The sequence below is a fragment of the Cherax quadricarinatus genome, chromosome 63, assembly GCF_038502225.1.
Source record: "Cherax quadricarinatus isolate ZL_2023a chromosome 63, ASM3850222v1, whole genome shotgun sequence".
Taxonomy (NCBI): domain Eukaryota; kingdom Metazoa; phylum Arthropoda; class Malacostraca; order Decapoda; family Parastacidae; genus Cherax; species Cherax quadricarinatus.
In genome coordinates, this window is record NC_091354.1 from 22,135,486 (window position 1) to 22,152,729 (window position 17,244).

The window sequence follows — 17,244 nt, forward strand, 5'->3', positions numbered from 1 at the left end:
TAAAAAAAAAATGTATGTATACACAGTAAACAACATGAATGACGTTATATTGTGGGGAAACAAATTACTTATCATAATTCTTAATTAAATTCGCACTTATAGTTCATTACTGCCTTGGGTGGTTAATGGTGCATTACCCTTCACGTGTCTCCTGACTTCTGTCATGCATAATATACGCTGCATTTACCTTTATTAAATGGATGTATATCACTTTAGAATTAAATAGGCAGAATATCGTTCTCCCTTTGATTAATATGATAGTCTACGATGTTTCCAATTTCTATAAATTATTTATATATTTTTAAATGTATATTTTTTCATTGATAAACATTCTTTGGCATAACATAGATTATTATAATTCTACATTTCTAATTAAATAAATTTTTCCTTTTATTTCTGATTATTCTAAAAAATCGTAAGCCTTTTTTTACTATGAATAAAAATTCATAAAGTACTGTATTTCTCTTACAAATACTTGTGTGTGTATATATATATATATATATATATATATATATATATATATATATATATATATATATATATATATATATATAATCAATAGTATTAAATTTCCAATAAGACTAACCTCTTTCATTCAAGACAAAATGAGTACATAGTCAAATTGCTTCAAGAATCACACATTTTTTTTTTACAGACTTTGTTTATGTATTTAAACCTAAATAAACGTATTCTCCATTCAGAGGATTTCTCGCCGCTCAAAATCCTAACTGACAAGGTATTTCTGTCTTGTAGCCACGGCGCCATCTTGCTCGTGCACGGCTGAATTGAACTGACAGCATCACTGTTTATTGTGTTACTTCCCGGAAGATATTCGAGTTTTATGTACCAGTAAAACTTCACTTCGATTGGCGTCTGTTTTAAATGCGATTTACTTATGTTTAAATTATTTCACCGAGTAATCTTGTTTAACTTTATTTACAATATTGCACCTTTTAAGTTCAGTGAGTTTAGACGGTGTACACTATAGTGTGGACACTCTTGTACGTTGTTAAATGTGTTGTTTCTGTTACTCTCACCTTGCCTGCTTCTCCCACTCTCTCCCACTCTCTCCACTCACTAGCACTCTCTGCCCCACAGGAAGTGTCACGGTCGGAGACGCAAGTTACACTCTCTATCACTAGCATGACCTCGGCAGCCACGGGCGAGTACAAGTGCGAGGTTATCGCTGAACACCCGTCCTTCAGAACTGAAACACGCTCCGTCTTCATGGTCGTCCTAGGTAAGTAGAGAATATCTTGACCAACAAGGATGGGTATTAGTCAGAGACGATGGGAGGGAGAAAAGAAAGAAGAGGAGGAAGAGAGGGATGGAGGGTGGGAAAGAGGAAGGATGGGTGGGTAAACAATTCCACAGTTGAGTAAGAACTCACTTTGCGAAACAAGCTTATATTTCAATACTGTTTTCCACTATGTAGAGCTGCATCACGTGATACATAACATAACGGTCGCCACAGAGCGAAACGTTGCCTCAGTTAAAGCTCATTCTGCAACAAGTCTTCTACTCACTATAGTTGGAAGAGAAAGACTTGTATAAATATTAAGTGACACATAGTGTAAACAAAGTATTGACTTGGAGTGAGCTTAATTTAGTCAGCGCATTCCAATTGCCGCTTCAAATCTCACACTGAGTGACAAGACTGTGACAAACTGAAGCCTCGTAAATTCTGACTGACATATTGTTGCAGAATTTGCTGTGGAAATTGAGTGTTTTGTTTTTACAGCCCTTCCATATGTGACACACCACATACACTGTATATGACGTCTGTGTTACAGCAAGTACAGTGTGAGTGATTTGTGACACACTTCTGTGTTACAGCAAGTACAGTGTGAGTGATTTGTGACACACTTCTGTGTTACAGCAAGTACAGTGTATATGATTTGTGACACACTTCTATGTTACAGCAAGTACAGTGTGAGTGATTTGTGACACACTTCTGTGTTACAGCAAGTACAGTGTACGTGATTTTGTCACACTCCCGTGTGTATTGTCTGTGATATCTCTGTTACACTGAAGAGTGTATGTGAACTCTGTGCTGCACCCTGTGTATTGTGTTTTGGTTTACTGTCATACATACCAGTACACTAGCTCTGTGCCACACTTTACAATATGCATAATTTCTACATCCAACTGTACACTACACAGTCACTCCAAACGTAGTGTTTGCGATATGTATATCGTGCCGAATAGGCAGAACTTGCGATCTTGGCTTAAATAGCAACGCTCATCTGGCCATATAGGACAAGCGAAAATTTTTGTATGCAATAATTTCGCCAAAATCATTCTGAACGTAACGAAAAAAATATATTTCATTGTTTGTTTATTATTAAATTACTGTAAACGTATCTAAAATATATTTAGTTGGGTTAGGCTAAAATAAATTGCGTTTGTTATAATAAGGTTAGGTAAGTTTTCTAAGATTCTTTTAGAGCAAATTTCTAAACTTTTACATTAACATTAATGTATAAGAGAATTTTTTAGAAAGGACTTAATTTAAAATGAGTTCTTGCTAATTGACCAGTTTTTATCTATTAGGCACGATATATATACATATATATATATATATATATATATATATATATATCTATCTATATATATAGAGATATATATATATATATATATATATATATATAGGATGGGGTCGACCTCTGGTGTAAATTGTGGGACCCATAGCCTCGGAGAAGTGGATAAAAAGGCTTCAAGGAGGAATATTTGGATTTCTTCCTGAAGCCGTTTGAATATTCCACTTCCCCTACCACCCCATCTTTTAAACTATTTTTTTTACCAATAGGAATATTTTATTACATAATATGGCACAGAAGATTTAAGAGATACATTGTTAATATAAAGGTGGCATATACGGTACATGTTGTTACGTGTGTATCACCGATTATAAGGCGAAAATCTCATCCAGCTCCTCAGAGCTGGGGCGTGTGCCCAAAATGCAGCAGGCATTACCCCTTTGAACAGCCGCACTGAGCCCCTGGAACAGAAAACTAGCTGCCCTGGGATCCCTAGTTACCCTGATGAGTCTTTTTCCCAGCTCCTTAAGGAAATTAGATGCACTCTTTCCCCATGAGCCAAGGGTCTCTGAGCCTATGGGAACAAACATATAATGATGGGCAAGTTCTCCATATTTTCTAGACTTTTGGGACTCCCTGAAGCTGGCAGCTGCCCCTCCTTCCTCCCTGGTGTATTGGAGATAGGTATCAGCCAAGGTAGATGCACATGTATAGTCCCACACCACCTGCTTCCCATCTGTCCAGGCTTGAAAGGTGATACTATCTGGACGCTTCTGGCTGCTATCAGATCTGCATAGTTGGGGTGGCTCCCTTACTGCTGGGCATCCAGCTGTTGTGAGGCTCCTCTTGATAATGTTATTAACCTCCTCATGTCTTGCAATCTTTCCCTCGGATTTACGGCACACAAGACCATGGTACCCGAATCGGTCTGCTGCTTCACTGCCACAAATACACCTGTGTTCGGCGAGAATAGGGGCGGCAAGTCGAAGGGCAACACCAATGCGGATGGTCTGTGGGTCGAGGCGTGTGCCAAGGCTGGAGTTGGGAACAGCTAACAGAAAGTTCCCAGCATGAGAGGCTCTCACTGCCAGGAGGTGGGCATATATATATATATATATATATATATATATATATATATATATATATATATATATATATATATATATATATATATATATACATATATATATATATATATACATATATATATATATATATATATATATATATATATATATATATATATACATATATATATATATATATATATATATACATATATATATATATATATACATATATATATATATACATATACATATATATATATATACATATATATATATATATATATATATATATATATATATATATACATATACTCTATCCTTATATATATATATATATATATATATATATATATATATATATATATATATATATATATATATATATATATATATATATATATATATATATATATATATGCGCTCAAGAATTCAGAAACAGGCGAAATTATTTACAAACATTATCTGCGCCCAAAGCAGGACTCGATCCTGCAAACTTTGCATCAGAGTACACAGTATTTTACCACGAAACCAGACACCAGATAAATATGGGCGCTTAGTCGGCGCTAAGGGTGGTAAAATACTGTGTACTCTGATACAGAGTTTGCAGGTTCGAATCTTGCTTTGGGCGTAGATAACGTTTGTAAATAATTTCGCCTGTTTGTGTATTGTTAAGCATTTCAAATCTTTCATTGTCCACTGCATGTGGCAGGATTTGATGAAATAACTTTGAAAATAAGTCTGGTGCCTCGGTGTATGAGGCAACATTGTCCAGCTCCTGCTAGGTGCCAATATTTGTCTGGGGTCTACCTGCCTGGGGTCTGCCTGGAGGGTATTCTGGGGATTAACGCCCCTGCGGCCCAGTCCACGACCAGGCCTTCCGGTGGATCAGGGCCTAATCAACCAGGCTGTTGCTGCTGGCCGCTGGAGTGTTAGAACTGTTAGTGCCCATGGTTTTCCTGGCAGGGTTTCCTTTTTCTCAGTGTTTAAGCAGTGTCAGCATCCCTGGTGGCAACTATATCTTCGCTGGTGATTATCCTGATTCCACCTACAGTGTTGCCCTTTTCATATTTTTTGTTCACCTGGACTCTGATGTTCTCACTTTCAGGGGAACGAGTAGATTTCTGCCTCTTTCATTTTTTGTTAATGAGGAAGACTAACGAAGTTGTCAGTTTTCGGAAAATCTCTTAATGATTCAATGATCGTTGAAACTAGCGACTTGCAACAATTTTCCGGCGCGGTAAAGCAATCATTACAACAAAAAGAAGAACAGTGTGTCATACCTTGATGATTGGAAGAACATTGAGGATAGTGGAACTTTCGTTTACTTTTCTCAGGTCTGTGAGTTTCTCAATTACGTGTGGACGGGCTGCTTTGGGAATACGTGGGAGGGTCCTGGTAGCTGTTGCTTTGAATGAATCTAATATCATATGAGATGAGATCTGTTAGTGTGTGTTCAAGGTTTTAAAGTGGCTGAGGGTCATTAATTTTCATGGGGGGACATCCCGAACCAGAAGAGCTACCTTGCTTGCTGAGGAAACCATTAGTATTGAGGCCATGAACCTTTAAACACACTCGACACTTACGCTTCCTAACATTGTGAGCTGCGCCATTTACTTGGCTGCTAGCTACCTCCTGATCAGCATCCATCCAGTAGGCTAGATAACGTGAATAATTTATGACATGTTGGGTAAAGCAGGGGTGTGGGGAAGTTAGTGTGTGTATGTTTGTGTCTGTGTTTGTGTGTGTACTCGCCTAGTTGTGATTGCAGGGGTCAAGTCTCAGCTCCTAGCCCTGCCCCTTCACTGGCCTCTACTAGGCCACTCTTCATGCTCCATGAGCTTTATCATACTTCTTCTTAGAGCTGTGTATGGATCCTGCCTCAACTACATCACTTCCCAGACTATTCCACTTCCTGACAACTCTGTGATTGAAAAAATACCTCCTAACATCCCTGTGATTTATCTGAGTCTCAACATCCAACTGTGACGCCTTGTTGCTGTGTCCCATCTCTGTAACATCCTGTCTCTCTCCACCTGTGTGTGTGTGTGTGTGTGTGTGTGTGTGTGTGTGTGTGTGTGTGTGTGTGTTTATACAACAGTGCCGTGTGCTCTTCTAGTTTGCGAGGTTTGAGTTTAACATCGCCACTCCCTTCGTTTTTTTTTCCTGCTCTTCCTCCACCTCCTCATCTTCCTCATCCTTCTTCTCCTCCTCTACCTGCTCATCCTATTATTATTCCTTTATTCTACATTATCTATCTTGTACTCCATTCATCATCTAATTCCTTTTGCATTTGTCACATACAACTAACCTTTTACTTATATACCTCTCTCTCTCTCTACATCCTTCCACACTGCTCCAGTATCCTTTCCTACCATCTTCCTACAATCTCTCTTCACTCCCTCTCTCTACATCCTTCTACACTACCTCATCCTCCTAATATCCCCCATTCTTCTCCCACAGCTCCCCACTATCCTCCCACATTCCCTGTCTATCCTCTGATCCTCTCAATACTCCCACGCTCACCCACAAACCTTCAACGTTGGACTTCTATTTTCCCTCATTCCCCTCTCACCACCCTCCCTCATTCCCCTCTCACCACCCTCCCTCATTCCTCTTTCACCACCCTCCCTCATTCCCCTCTCACCACCTCCCTCATTCTCCTCTCACCAACCTCCCTCATTCCCCTCTCACCAACCTCCCTCATTCCCCTCTCACCACCTTCCCTCATTCCACTCTCACCACCCTCCCTCATTCCCCTCTCACCACCCTCCCTCATTCCCCTCTCACCACCTCCCTTATTCCCCTCTCACCAACCTCCCTCATTCCCCTCTCACCACCTTCCCTCATTCCCCTATCACCACCCTCCCTCATTCCCCTCTCACCACCCTCCCTCATTCCCCACTCACCACCTCCCTCATTCCTCTCTCACCAACCTCCCTCATTCCCCTCACACCAACCTCCCTCATTCCCCTCTCACCACCTTCCCTCATTCCCCTCTCACCACCCTCCCTCATTCCCCTCTCACCACCTTCCCTCATTCCCCTCTCACCACCCTCCCTCATTACCCTCTCACCACCCTCCCTCATTACCCTCTCACCACCCTCCCTCACTTCTCCCTCACCATCATTCTTTACTTTCTTTCTCAATATTGGTAAAACTGCTTTAGAAGTCCTCATCTTTCGTGAAAATGAAAACACTGAGAGCAATACCTTCTCCAGGCCATAATTTACCTAGGATGAGAGCCTTGAAAATGCCGTAAAACTATATAATTTATGATACGATTACCGATTTAGGCAGCAATTTCCCCATGTTCTCGCGTCGTAAAATGGGCCATTTTCGCCAACCTGACAGAAGCAGTCATGCAAAAAATTGGACACGGGGTATATCTTTAATAACGGGGGGCGGCTGGCCCCTCCGCTCGTAGTTGTACATCGTCCTGTGTAGTCAAGACTCCCCCAAGGTGTGTACAAGATAATATTCAAAGGAACGGTACAGCAGAACGTCGGTCAGGATATATGGTGAAGGAGAACGGAAGGGAGACGTGATGAAAGTTGTCGGAAAAAAAACATGTAAGAAGAATATGATAGAACCGGTGAGACAAAGCGATGTGTTTGACGCATGAGGTGATGTAAGAACCAGAGACAGAAGTGTGACGGAAGTTGAGGTGAACGAGTACAACGATAGACAGAAGTATGACCAGAAAAAAAAATTATAAGAGAGTAGAAAGATTTGGAGATCACTGGAACTAGTCTGTTATTAGCACTCCAAACATATCAGGGTTTATACTCAGACTCACAATAAAACCGAACATAATTTTAGTTATATTGTGAGTCTGAGTGTAACTGTGTCTCTGGAAACGCCCTTCAGATCATCAAAAATTTTCGTGAACCTGAAATTATAGAAACGAGGACACTCCGTTACTATGTGAATCACAAGTGATGATAAACAAACACAGAAGCAGTATAATGTGATCCTTTATTGACAACGTTTCGCTCACACAGTGAGCTTTATCAAGTGACAAACAGATCTGTTTGACTCCAGTACACTTCAGTCATACTCCCTCCAGTAAACTTCAGTAGTACTCCCTCCAGTACACTTCAGTCATACTCCCTCCAGTAAACTTCAGTAGTACTCCCTCCAGTACACTTCAGTCGTACTCCCTCCAGTACACTTCAGTCTTACTCCCTCCAGTACACTTCAGTCGTACTCCCTCCAGTACACTTCAGTCTTACTCCCTCCAGTACACTTCAGTCGTACTCCCTCCAGTACACTTCAGTCACACTCCCTCCAGTACACTTCAGTCGTACTCCCTCCAGTACACTTCAGTAGTACTCCCTCCAGTACACTTCAGTCGTACTCCCTCCAGTACACTTCAGTAATACTCCTTCCAGTACACTTCAGTCGTACTCCCTCCAGTACACTTCAGTCATACTCCCTCCAGTACACTTCAGTCGTACTCCCTCCAGTACACTTCAGTCGTACTCCCTCCAGTACACTTCAGTCGTACTCTCTCCAGTATACTTCAGTCGTACTCTGTCCAGTACACATCAGTAGTACTCCCTCCAGTAAACTTCAATCGTACTCCCTCCAGTACACTTCAGTAGTACTCCCTCCAGTACACTTCAGTAGTACTCCCTCCAGTACACTTCAGTAGTACTCCCTCTAGTACACTTCAGTAGTACTCCCTCCAGTACACTTCAGTAGTACTCCCTCCAGTACACTTCAGTAGTACTCCCTCCAGTGCACTTCAGTAGTACTCCCTCCAGTACACTTCAGTAGTACTCCCTCCAGTTCACTTCAGTAGTACTCCAGTACACTTCAGTAGTACTCCCTCCAGTACACTTCAGTCGTACTCCCTCCAGTACACTTCAGTCGTACTCCCTCCAGTACACTTCAGTAGTACTCCCTCCATACACTTCAGTAGTACTCCCTCCAGTACACTTCAGTAGTACTCCCTCCAGTACACTTCAGTAGTACTCCCTCCAGTACACTTCAGTAGTACTCCAGTACACTTCAGTAGTACTCCCTCCAGTACACTTCAGTAGTACTCCAGTACACTTCAGTAGTACTCCAGTACACTTCAGTAGTACTCCAGTACACTTCAGTAGTACTCCCTCCAGTACACTTCAGTAGTACTCCCTCCAGTACACTTCAGTAGTACTCCCTCCAGTACACTTCAGTAGTACTCCAGTACACTTCAGTAGTACTCCCTCCAGTACACTTCAGTAGTACTCCCTCCAGTACACTTCAGTAGTACTCCCTCCAGTACACTTCAGTAGTACTCCCTCCAGTACACTTTAGTAGTACTCCCTACAGTACACTTCAGTAGTACTCCCTCCAGTACACTTCAGTAGTACTCCCTCCAGTGCACTTCAGTAGTACTCCCTCCAGTACACTTCAGTAGTACTCCAGTACACTTCAGTAGTACTCCCTCCAGTACACTTCAGTCGTACTCCCTCCAGTACACTTCAGTCGTACTCCCTCCAGTACACTTCAGTAGTACTCCCTCCAGTACACTTCAGTAGTACTCCAGTACACTTCAGTAGTACTCCCTCCAGTACACTTCAGTAGTACTCCCTCCAGTACACTTCAGTAGTACTCCCTCCAGTACACTTCAGTAGTACTCCCTCCAGTACACTTCAGTAGTACTCCAGTACACTTCAGTAGTACTCCCTCCAGTACACTTCAGTAGTACTCCCTCCAGTACACTTCAGTAGTACTCCCTCCAGTACACTTCAGTAGTACTCCCTCCAGTACACTTTAGTAGTACTCCCTACAGTACACTTCAGTAGTACTCCCTCCAGTACACTTCAGTAGTACTCCCTCCAGTGCACTTCAGTAGTACTCCCTCCAGTACACTTCGGTAGTACTCCAGTACACTTCAGTAGTACTCCCTCCAGTACACTTCAGTCGTACTCCCTCCAGTACACTTCAGTAGTACTCCCTCCAGTACACTTCAGTAGTACTCCAGTACACTTCAGTAGTACTCCCTCCAGTACACTTCAGTAGTACTCCCTCCAGTACACTTCAGTAGCACTCCCTCTAGTACACTTCAGTAGTACTCCCTCCAGTACACTTCAGTAGTACTCCAGTACACTTTAGTAGTACTCCCTCCAGTACACTTCAGTAGTACTCCAGTACACTTCAATAGTACTCCCTCCAGTACAATTCAGTGGTACTCCATTTCACTTCAGTAGTACTCCAGTACACTTCAGTAGTACTCCAGTACACTTCAGTAGTACTCCAGTACACTTCAGTAGTACTCCAGTACACTTCAGTAGTACTCCAGTACACTTCAGTAGTACTCCCTCGAGTACACTTCAGTAGTACTCCAGTACACTTCAGTAGTACTCCCTCCAGTACACTTCAGTAGTACTCCCTCCAGTACACTTCAGTAGTACTCCCTCCAGTACACTTCAGTAGTACTTCCTCCAGTACACTTCAGTAGTACTCCAGTACACTTCAGTAGTACTCCCTCCAGTACACTTCAGTAGTACTCCAGTACACTTCAGTAGTACTTCCTCCAGTACACTTCAGTAGTACTCCATTACACTTTAGTAGTACTCCCTCCAGTACACTTCAGTAGTACTCCAGTACACTTCAATAGTACTCCCTCCAGTACAATTCAGTAGTACTCCATTTCACTTCAGTAGTACTCCCTCCAGTACACTTCAGTAGTACTCCCTCCAGTACACTTCAGTAGTACTCCAGTACACTTCAGTAGTACTCCCTCCAGTACACTTCAGTAGTACTCCAGTACACTTCAGTAGTACTCCCTCCAGTACACTTCAGTAGTACTCCCTCCAGTACACTTCAGTAGTACTCCCTCCAGTACACTTCAGTAGTACTGCAGTACACTTCATTAGTACTTCCTCCAGTACACTTCAGTAGTACTCCAGTACACTTCAGTAGTACTCCAGTACACTTCAGTAGTACTCCCTCCAGTACACTTCAGTAGTACTCCAGTACACTTCAGTAGTACTCCCTCCAGTACACTTCAGTAGTACTCCCTCCAGTACACTTCAGTAGTACTCCCTCCAGTACACTTCAGTAGTACTCCCTCCAGTACACTTCAGTAGTACTCCCTCCAGTACACTTCAGTAGTACTCCCTCCAGTACACTTCAGTAGCACTCCCTCTAGTACACTTCAGTAGCACTCCCTCTAGTACACTTCAGTAGTACTCCCTCCAGTACACTTCAGTAGTACTCCAGTACACTTCAGTAGTACTCCAGTACACTTCAGTAGTACTCCAGTACACTTCAGTAGTACTCCAGTACACTTCAGTAGTACTCCAGTACACTTCAGTAGTACTCCAGTACACTTCAGTAGTACTCCCTTCAGTTTCATGCCTTTCCTGGAAGTGCAAAAAAAAAAAAATCTTAAATCATCATTCTGAACATGTCTCATATGGGACATGTATAATATATAGTAACTATGTATTATTTAGATACATGAATCATCTAGCACATTTATCTAGTACTCATATCGAATACGTGTAAAACCTAGAACACATGTTCTAGAACACTTCTCTTAGAACACATAGTGCAGAATGTATTATTTACGTCTAGAACACAGGGGCAGGAGGCTCGACCCCTGTAACCTCAAGCAGGTAATTTCATCATCGAGAACGCATGATCTAGACCACATAATCTAGGTATTCTAGATCACATCATCTGGAATGCATTATCTAGAACATGTCCCCTATATGCACCATCTAGACCACACCATCCGGAAGACACTATCTAGAACACATAATCTAGAACACATCTTAGAAACGTTATCTAGAATACTCATCACCTACAACACATACATTAGAACTCACCACCTAGAACACTTCAACTGGAACACAACACTTAGAATGCACAACTATAAAAATATTCTAGATATCTAGATATATAAAACACAATATCTATACCACATCTAGAACACAGTATTTAAAAAACCTCGTTTATCCCACAACATCAAAACCCAACTTTTTAATCACATCATCGAGAACTCAACATGCAAAACCTCTATAAAACGTCTATAAAACGTTATCTAGAGCACACCATCTATAAAACGTCCTCTAGAACACATAAAACGTCATCTAGAATATATCTATAAAACGTCATCTGGAACACATCATCTATGAAACGTCCTCTAGAACACATCATAAAACGTCCTCTAGAATACATCTATAAAACGTCATCTAGAATACATCTATAAAACGTTATCTAGAGCACATCATCTATAAAACGTCCTCTAGAACACATAAAACGTCCTCTAGAATACATCTATAAAACGTCATCTAGAATACATCTATAAAACGTCATCTAGAATACATCTATAAAACGTCATCTGCAACACATCTATTAAACGTCCTTTACAATACATCTATAAAACGTCATCTAGAACACATCAATAAAACGTCCTCTAGAACACATCTATAAAACGTCCTCTAGAGCACGTCATCTATAAAACGTCCTCTAGAACACATCTATAAAACGCTATCTAGAACACATCTAGAACACATCTATAAAACGTCATCTAGAACACATCTATGAAACGTCATCTGGAACACATCTATAAAACGTCATCTAGAACACTATTAAACATCCTTTACAATACATCTATAAAACGTCATCTATAACACATCTATAAAACGTCCTCCAGAACACATCTATAAAACGTCCTCTAGAGCACGTCATCTATAAAACGTTCTCTAGAACAGATCTATAAAACGCTATCTACAACACATCTAGAACACTATAAAACGTCATCTAGAACACTTCCATAAAACGTCCTCTAAAACACGTCTATAAAACGCCCTCTACAACACATCTAAAACACATCTAAAACACATCTATAAAACGTCATCTGGAACACATCTATGAAAAGTCATCTAGGACACATCTATAAAACGTCATCTGGAACACATCTATAAAACGTCATCTAGAACACATCTATTAAACGTCCTTTACAATATATCTATAAAACGTCATCTAGAACACATCTATTAAACGTCCTCTAGAGCACGTCATCTATAAAACGTCCTCTAGAGCACTTCATCTATAAAACGTCCTCTAGAGCACTTCATCTATAAAACGTCCTCTAGACAACATCTATAGAACGCCATCTGCAACACATCTAGAACACATCTATAAAACTTCCTCTAGAACTCATCTATAAAACGCCCTCTACAACACATCATCTAGAACGCATCTATAAAACGTCATCTAGAACACCTCATCTATAAAACGTCCTCTAGAACACATCCATGAAACGTCCTCTAAAACACGTCTATAAAACGCCCTCTACAACACATCATCTAAAACACATCTATAAAAGTCATCTAGAACACAGTATCTAGAACATATCAACTAGAAACGTCATCTAGGATGTTTTACCTAGGACTCTTCATCTAGAACACACCATCTAGAAGAGTTTTGTAGGAAAACGTCATCTTGAATACATCATTTAGAAAACGTATTCTAGGGCACATCTTTTAGAACACATCTTCTAGAATACATCTTCTAGAAAAGTCTTTTAGGACATATCTAAAAAAAACATCATATAGAGAAGCTTCTTCTAGGAAACATCTTCTAGAACACATCGATAACACATCTTAAAACGTCATCTAAAGCGTCATCTAGAACACATCATCTATAACACATCTATAACACATCCAGGAAACGTCATCTAGAACACGTCATCTATAACACATCTATAACACATCCAGGAAACGTCATCTAGAACATATCTAGAACACACAACTTACATCATACAGAATATTTCATCTAAAACGCCTCATCTACAGCACTAGAACAGAGTTATAACTAGGAAGACACATGAACGCATTTCCGGTATAAAACAAAGGTTTTTATTGAGAAATAAACACACGAAGGTGCCGATACACCTTCCTCAGAGTGGCGTAGGAGAAATAAATGTAGCATGACTGTCAAGGCATCTACCTCACGACTGGTAGACGGAGGATCGAGCCTACATAACAAGGTGTTCTTAATGACTTCAGTGGTGCATCAGGTATCCCTAAGGAGGACCTTCAAGTGGTTGCCAGAATTTTGCCAGAATTTTCTTCCTCCAACTTAGTTTTTCTATCGCTGATAGCTCATTAAATTTCCAGTGCCTGTCTACAGTAACTAGAACCAGATGTGTATAACATCTGGCATGTGCAAGTGCTCTATAATCAAAGTTGTTCACACAGCTCCCAGCATCCTGGAAAGGCTGGAATGGCTAGGGTAGTTTCCAAAATTCTTAGCGGCGTACCTTCAAACCTTCCTGGAGGCTGGATTTTAATTCAACGACAACAGAGAGTGAAATTCACGTGTGTAGGTGCAGATCTGCTCATTTTGCGTATAGAGGATACGAAATTTTCTTTCGTGGTAAAATACGTTAAAAAAAATCAGTTTGCCTCTTCTGAGCGACTTTAATAGTTGATAGTTAATATATACTACTAACAGGACTCACGAAATCGTAATGACACGATTGCAAACAAAACATATCACTGGTGGGGTTAGAACCCTCGATCAGAGTGTCATAAAACTCCAGACTGACGCGTTAGTCACTGGCCCAGTGGCTAACGCGTCGGTCTGGAGTTTGACTCTGATTGCAGGTTCTAACCCCACCCGTGGTATGGTTTACATTAATATCAGGACAGTATCCATTAAGGTTCTTTCTTGTTGCGCATATTTTTCAGTATAGTAAAATAGTTAAAAAAAAAGTCTTAGAATCGCTGAAATCCGAGACATAAAAACATAAGAAAGAAGGAACACTGCAACAGGCCTACTGACCCACGCGGAGCAGGTCCATGTCCCCCCCCCGGATTAGACAAATGACCCACCCCCACGGATTAGCCCAATGACCCACCCAGTCTGGTCACCTCCACTCAAGGATGGAGCACTGCACCAGACCTAGCAGCACAAGCTAGTCAGGTCCAACTCACACCCACCCACACCCACTCATGTATTTATCTAACCTATTTTTAAAACTACACAACGTTTTAGCCTGAATAACTGTACTCGGGAGTTTGTTCCACTCATCCACGACTCTATTACCAAACCAGTGCTTTCCTATATCCTTTCTGAATCTGAATTTTTCCAACTTGAAACCATTGCTGCGAGTACTGTCTTGGCTGGAAATTTTCAGCACACTATTTACATCCCCTTTATTTATTCCTGTTTTCCATTTATACACCTCGATCATATCCCCCCTAATTCTACGCCTTTCGAGAGAGTGCAGATTCAGAGCCCTCAGTCTATCCTCATAGGGAAGATTTCTGATACATGGGATCATCTTTGTCATCCTCCTCTGTACGTTTTCCAGAGCATTTATATCCATTCTGTAATACGGTGACCAGAACTGAGCAGCATAGTCTAAATGAGGCCTAACCAAGGATATATAGAGTTGAAGAACAACCTGAGGACTTCTATTATTTATACTTCTAGATATGAAGCCAATAATTCTGTAAGCTTTATTGCGAACACTATTGCACTGTTATCTTGGTTTTAGATTACTGCTTACCAGAACTTCTAAATCCTTTTCGCAATCGGTAGTATTAAGATCTACATTATTTAGTTTATATGTGGCATGGTTATTTAACTGTCCAACATTTAGAACTTTGCATTTGTCAATATTAAACTGCATCTGCCACTTCTCCGACCATTGCGTCAGTCTATTCAAATCATCGTAGAGTGCTCTAATGTCCTCATTAGAATGAATTGGACTGCCTATTTTGGTGTCATCAGCAAATTTGCTTATGTCGCTATTTATTCCCTCATCTATGTCGTTTATGTAAATTGTGAACAACGGGCCCAACAGGAACACCGCTTGTGACGTGCCCCCATTCTGATTTCTCCCCATTTATGCAAACTCTCTGCTGTTTATTTGTCAGCCATACCTCTACCCAGGAGGTAGACGGTTGGAGGCAGTGGAGATGTCCTGTTTAAGGGCAATGTGTGGTGTAAATATTATGCAGAAAATTCGGAGTGTGGAAATTAGGAGAAGGTGTGGAGTTAATAAAAGTATTAGTCAGAGGGCAGAAGAGGGGTTGTTGAGGTGGTTTGGTCATTTAGAGAGAATGGATCAAAGTAGAATGACATGGAAAGCATATAAATCTATAGGGGAAGGAAGGCGGGGTAGGGGTCGTCCTCGAAAGGGTTGGAGAGAGGGGGTAAAGGAGGTTTTGTGGGCAAGGGGCTTGGACTTCCAGCAAGCGTGCGTGAGCGTGTTAGATAGGAGTGAATGGAGACGAATGGTACTTGGGACCTGACGATCTGTTGGAGTGTGAGCAGGGTAATATTTAGTGAAGGGATTCAGGGAAACCGGTTATTTTCATATAGTCGGACTTGAGTCCTGGAAATGGGAAGTACAATGCCTGCACTTTAAAGGAGGGGTTTGGGATATTGGCAGTTTGGAGGGATATGTTGTGTATCTTTATATGTGTATGCTTCTAGACTGTTGTATTCTGAGCACCTCTGCAAAAACAATGATAATGTGCGAGTGTGGTGAAAGTGTTGAATGATGATGAAAGTATTTTCTTTTTGGAGATTTTCTTTCTTTTTTGGGTCACCCTGCCTCGGTGGGAGACGGCCGACTTGTTGAAAAAAAAAAAGAAAAAAAAAAAAAAAAAACTCTACCCAGGAAAAAAATTCTCCTCCTATTCCGCGTGCCCTAAGTTTCCTCAATAACCTCTGGTGTGGAACTCTATCGAAAGCCTTACTGAAGTCCATATACACAATATCATATTCATTACCATGATCTACCTCCTCAAACACCTTAGTGAAAAAAGTTAGTAAATTCGTAAGACAGGAACGCCCCTTTGTAAAACCGTGTTGAGAATCATTAATCAATCTGTGCCTGTCAAGATGGTTACGAATTGCTTCGGCAATTATTGATTCCATAAATTCTCCCACTATGGAGGTAAGGCTTATTGGTCTATAGTTCGAAGCCAAGGACCTGTCACCTGCCTTGTAAATAGGTATTACATTTGCCGTTTTCCAATTATCAGGCACTATGCCAGTTTGTAGTGATATGTTAAAAAGATTAGCAAAAGGTATGCTAAGTTCCTCTTTACATTCCTTTAATACCCTTGCAAACAGTTGATCAGGACCTGGGAATTTGTTAGGTTTTAGTTTCTCTATTTGTCTGAGGATCATGTCACTAGTTACCGCAATCGTACATAGTTTATTATCATCCTGTTCTAGGTAATCTATTATTTCAGGAATATCGCTAGTATTTTCCTGGGTGAAAACTGAGAGGAAGTAGGTATTTAGAATTTCACACATGTACTTATCACTGTCAGTGATCTGACCAGAGTTACTCTTAAGTGGGCCAATCTTGTCCCTAATCTTACTTCTGTGTACCTGAAAGAATCCTTTTGGGTTAGTCTTTGAATACCTTGCGACCTTAGCCTCATAATCCCTTTTTGCTTTTCTTATTCCTTTTTTATTTCTCTCTTTAATTGAATATATTGATTTCTTAACTACCCATCCCCTCTTTTGATATGCCTATATATGCCTCTTTTTTGACCAATCTATTGTTCATCCATTTGGGATCATTTTTGTTAGATCTAATTTCCCTACTCGGAACAAAAGTTGTCTGGGCAACTGGAAATTGAGTCATCTGATCGGATTGTTGG

General features: G+C 40.7%; 1 protein-coding gene across 1 annotated transcript in view; it reads left to right on the plus strand.

The window, feature by feature from the left end:
* Window positions 1–17,244, plus strand: part of LOC128698274 (uncharacterized) — a 930,221-nt gene that overhangs the window by 301,462 nt on the left and 611,515 nt on the right. Inside the window, exon 3 of the mRNA XM_070098682.1 lies at window positions 1,099–1,240. Coding sequence (XP_069954783.1) covers window positions 1,099–1,240 — 142 coding nt within the window. The remainder of the gene's footprint in view (window positions 1–1,098; window positions 1,241–17,244) is intronic.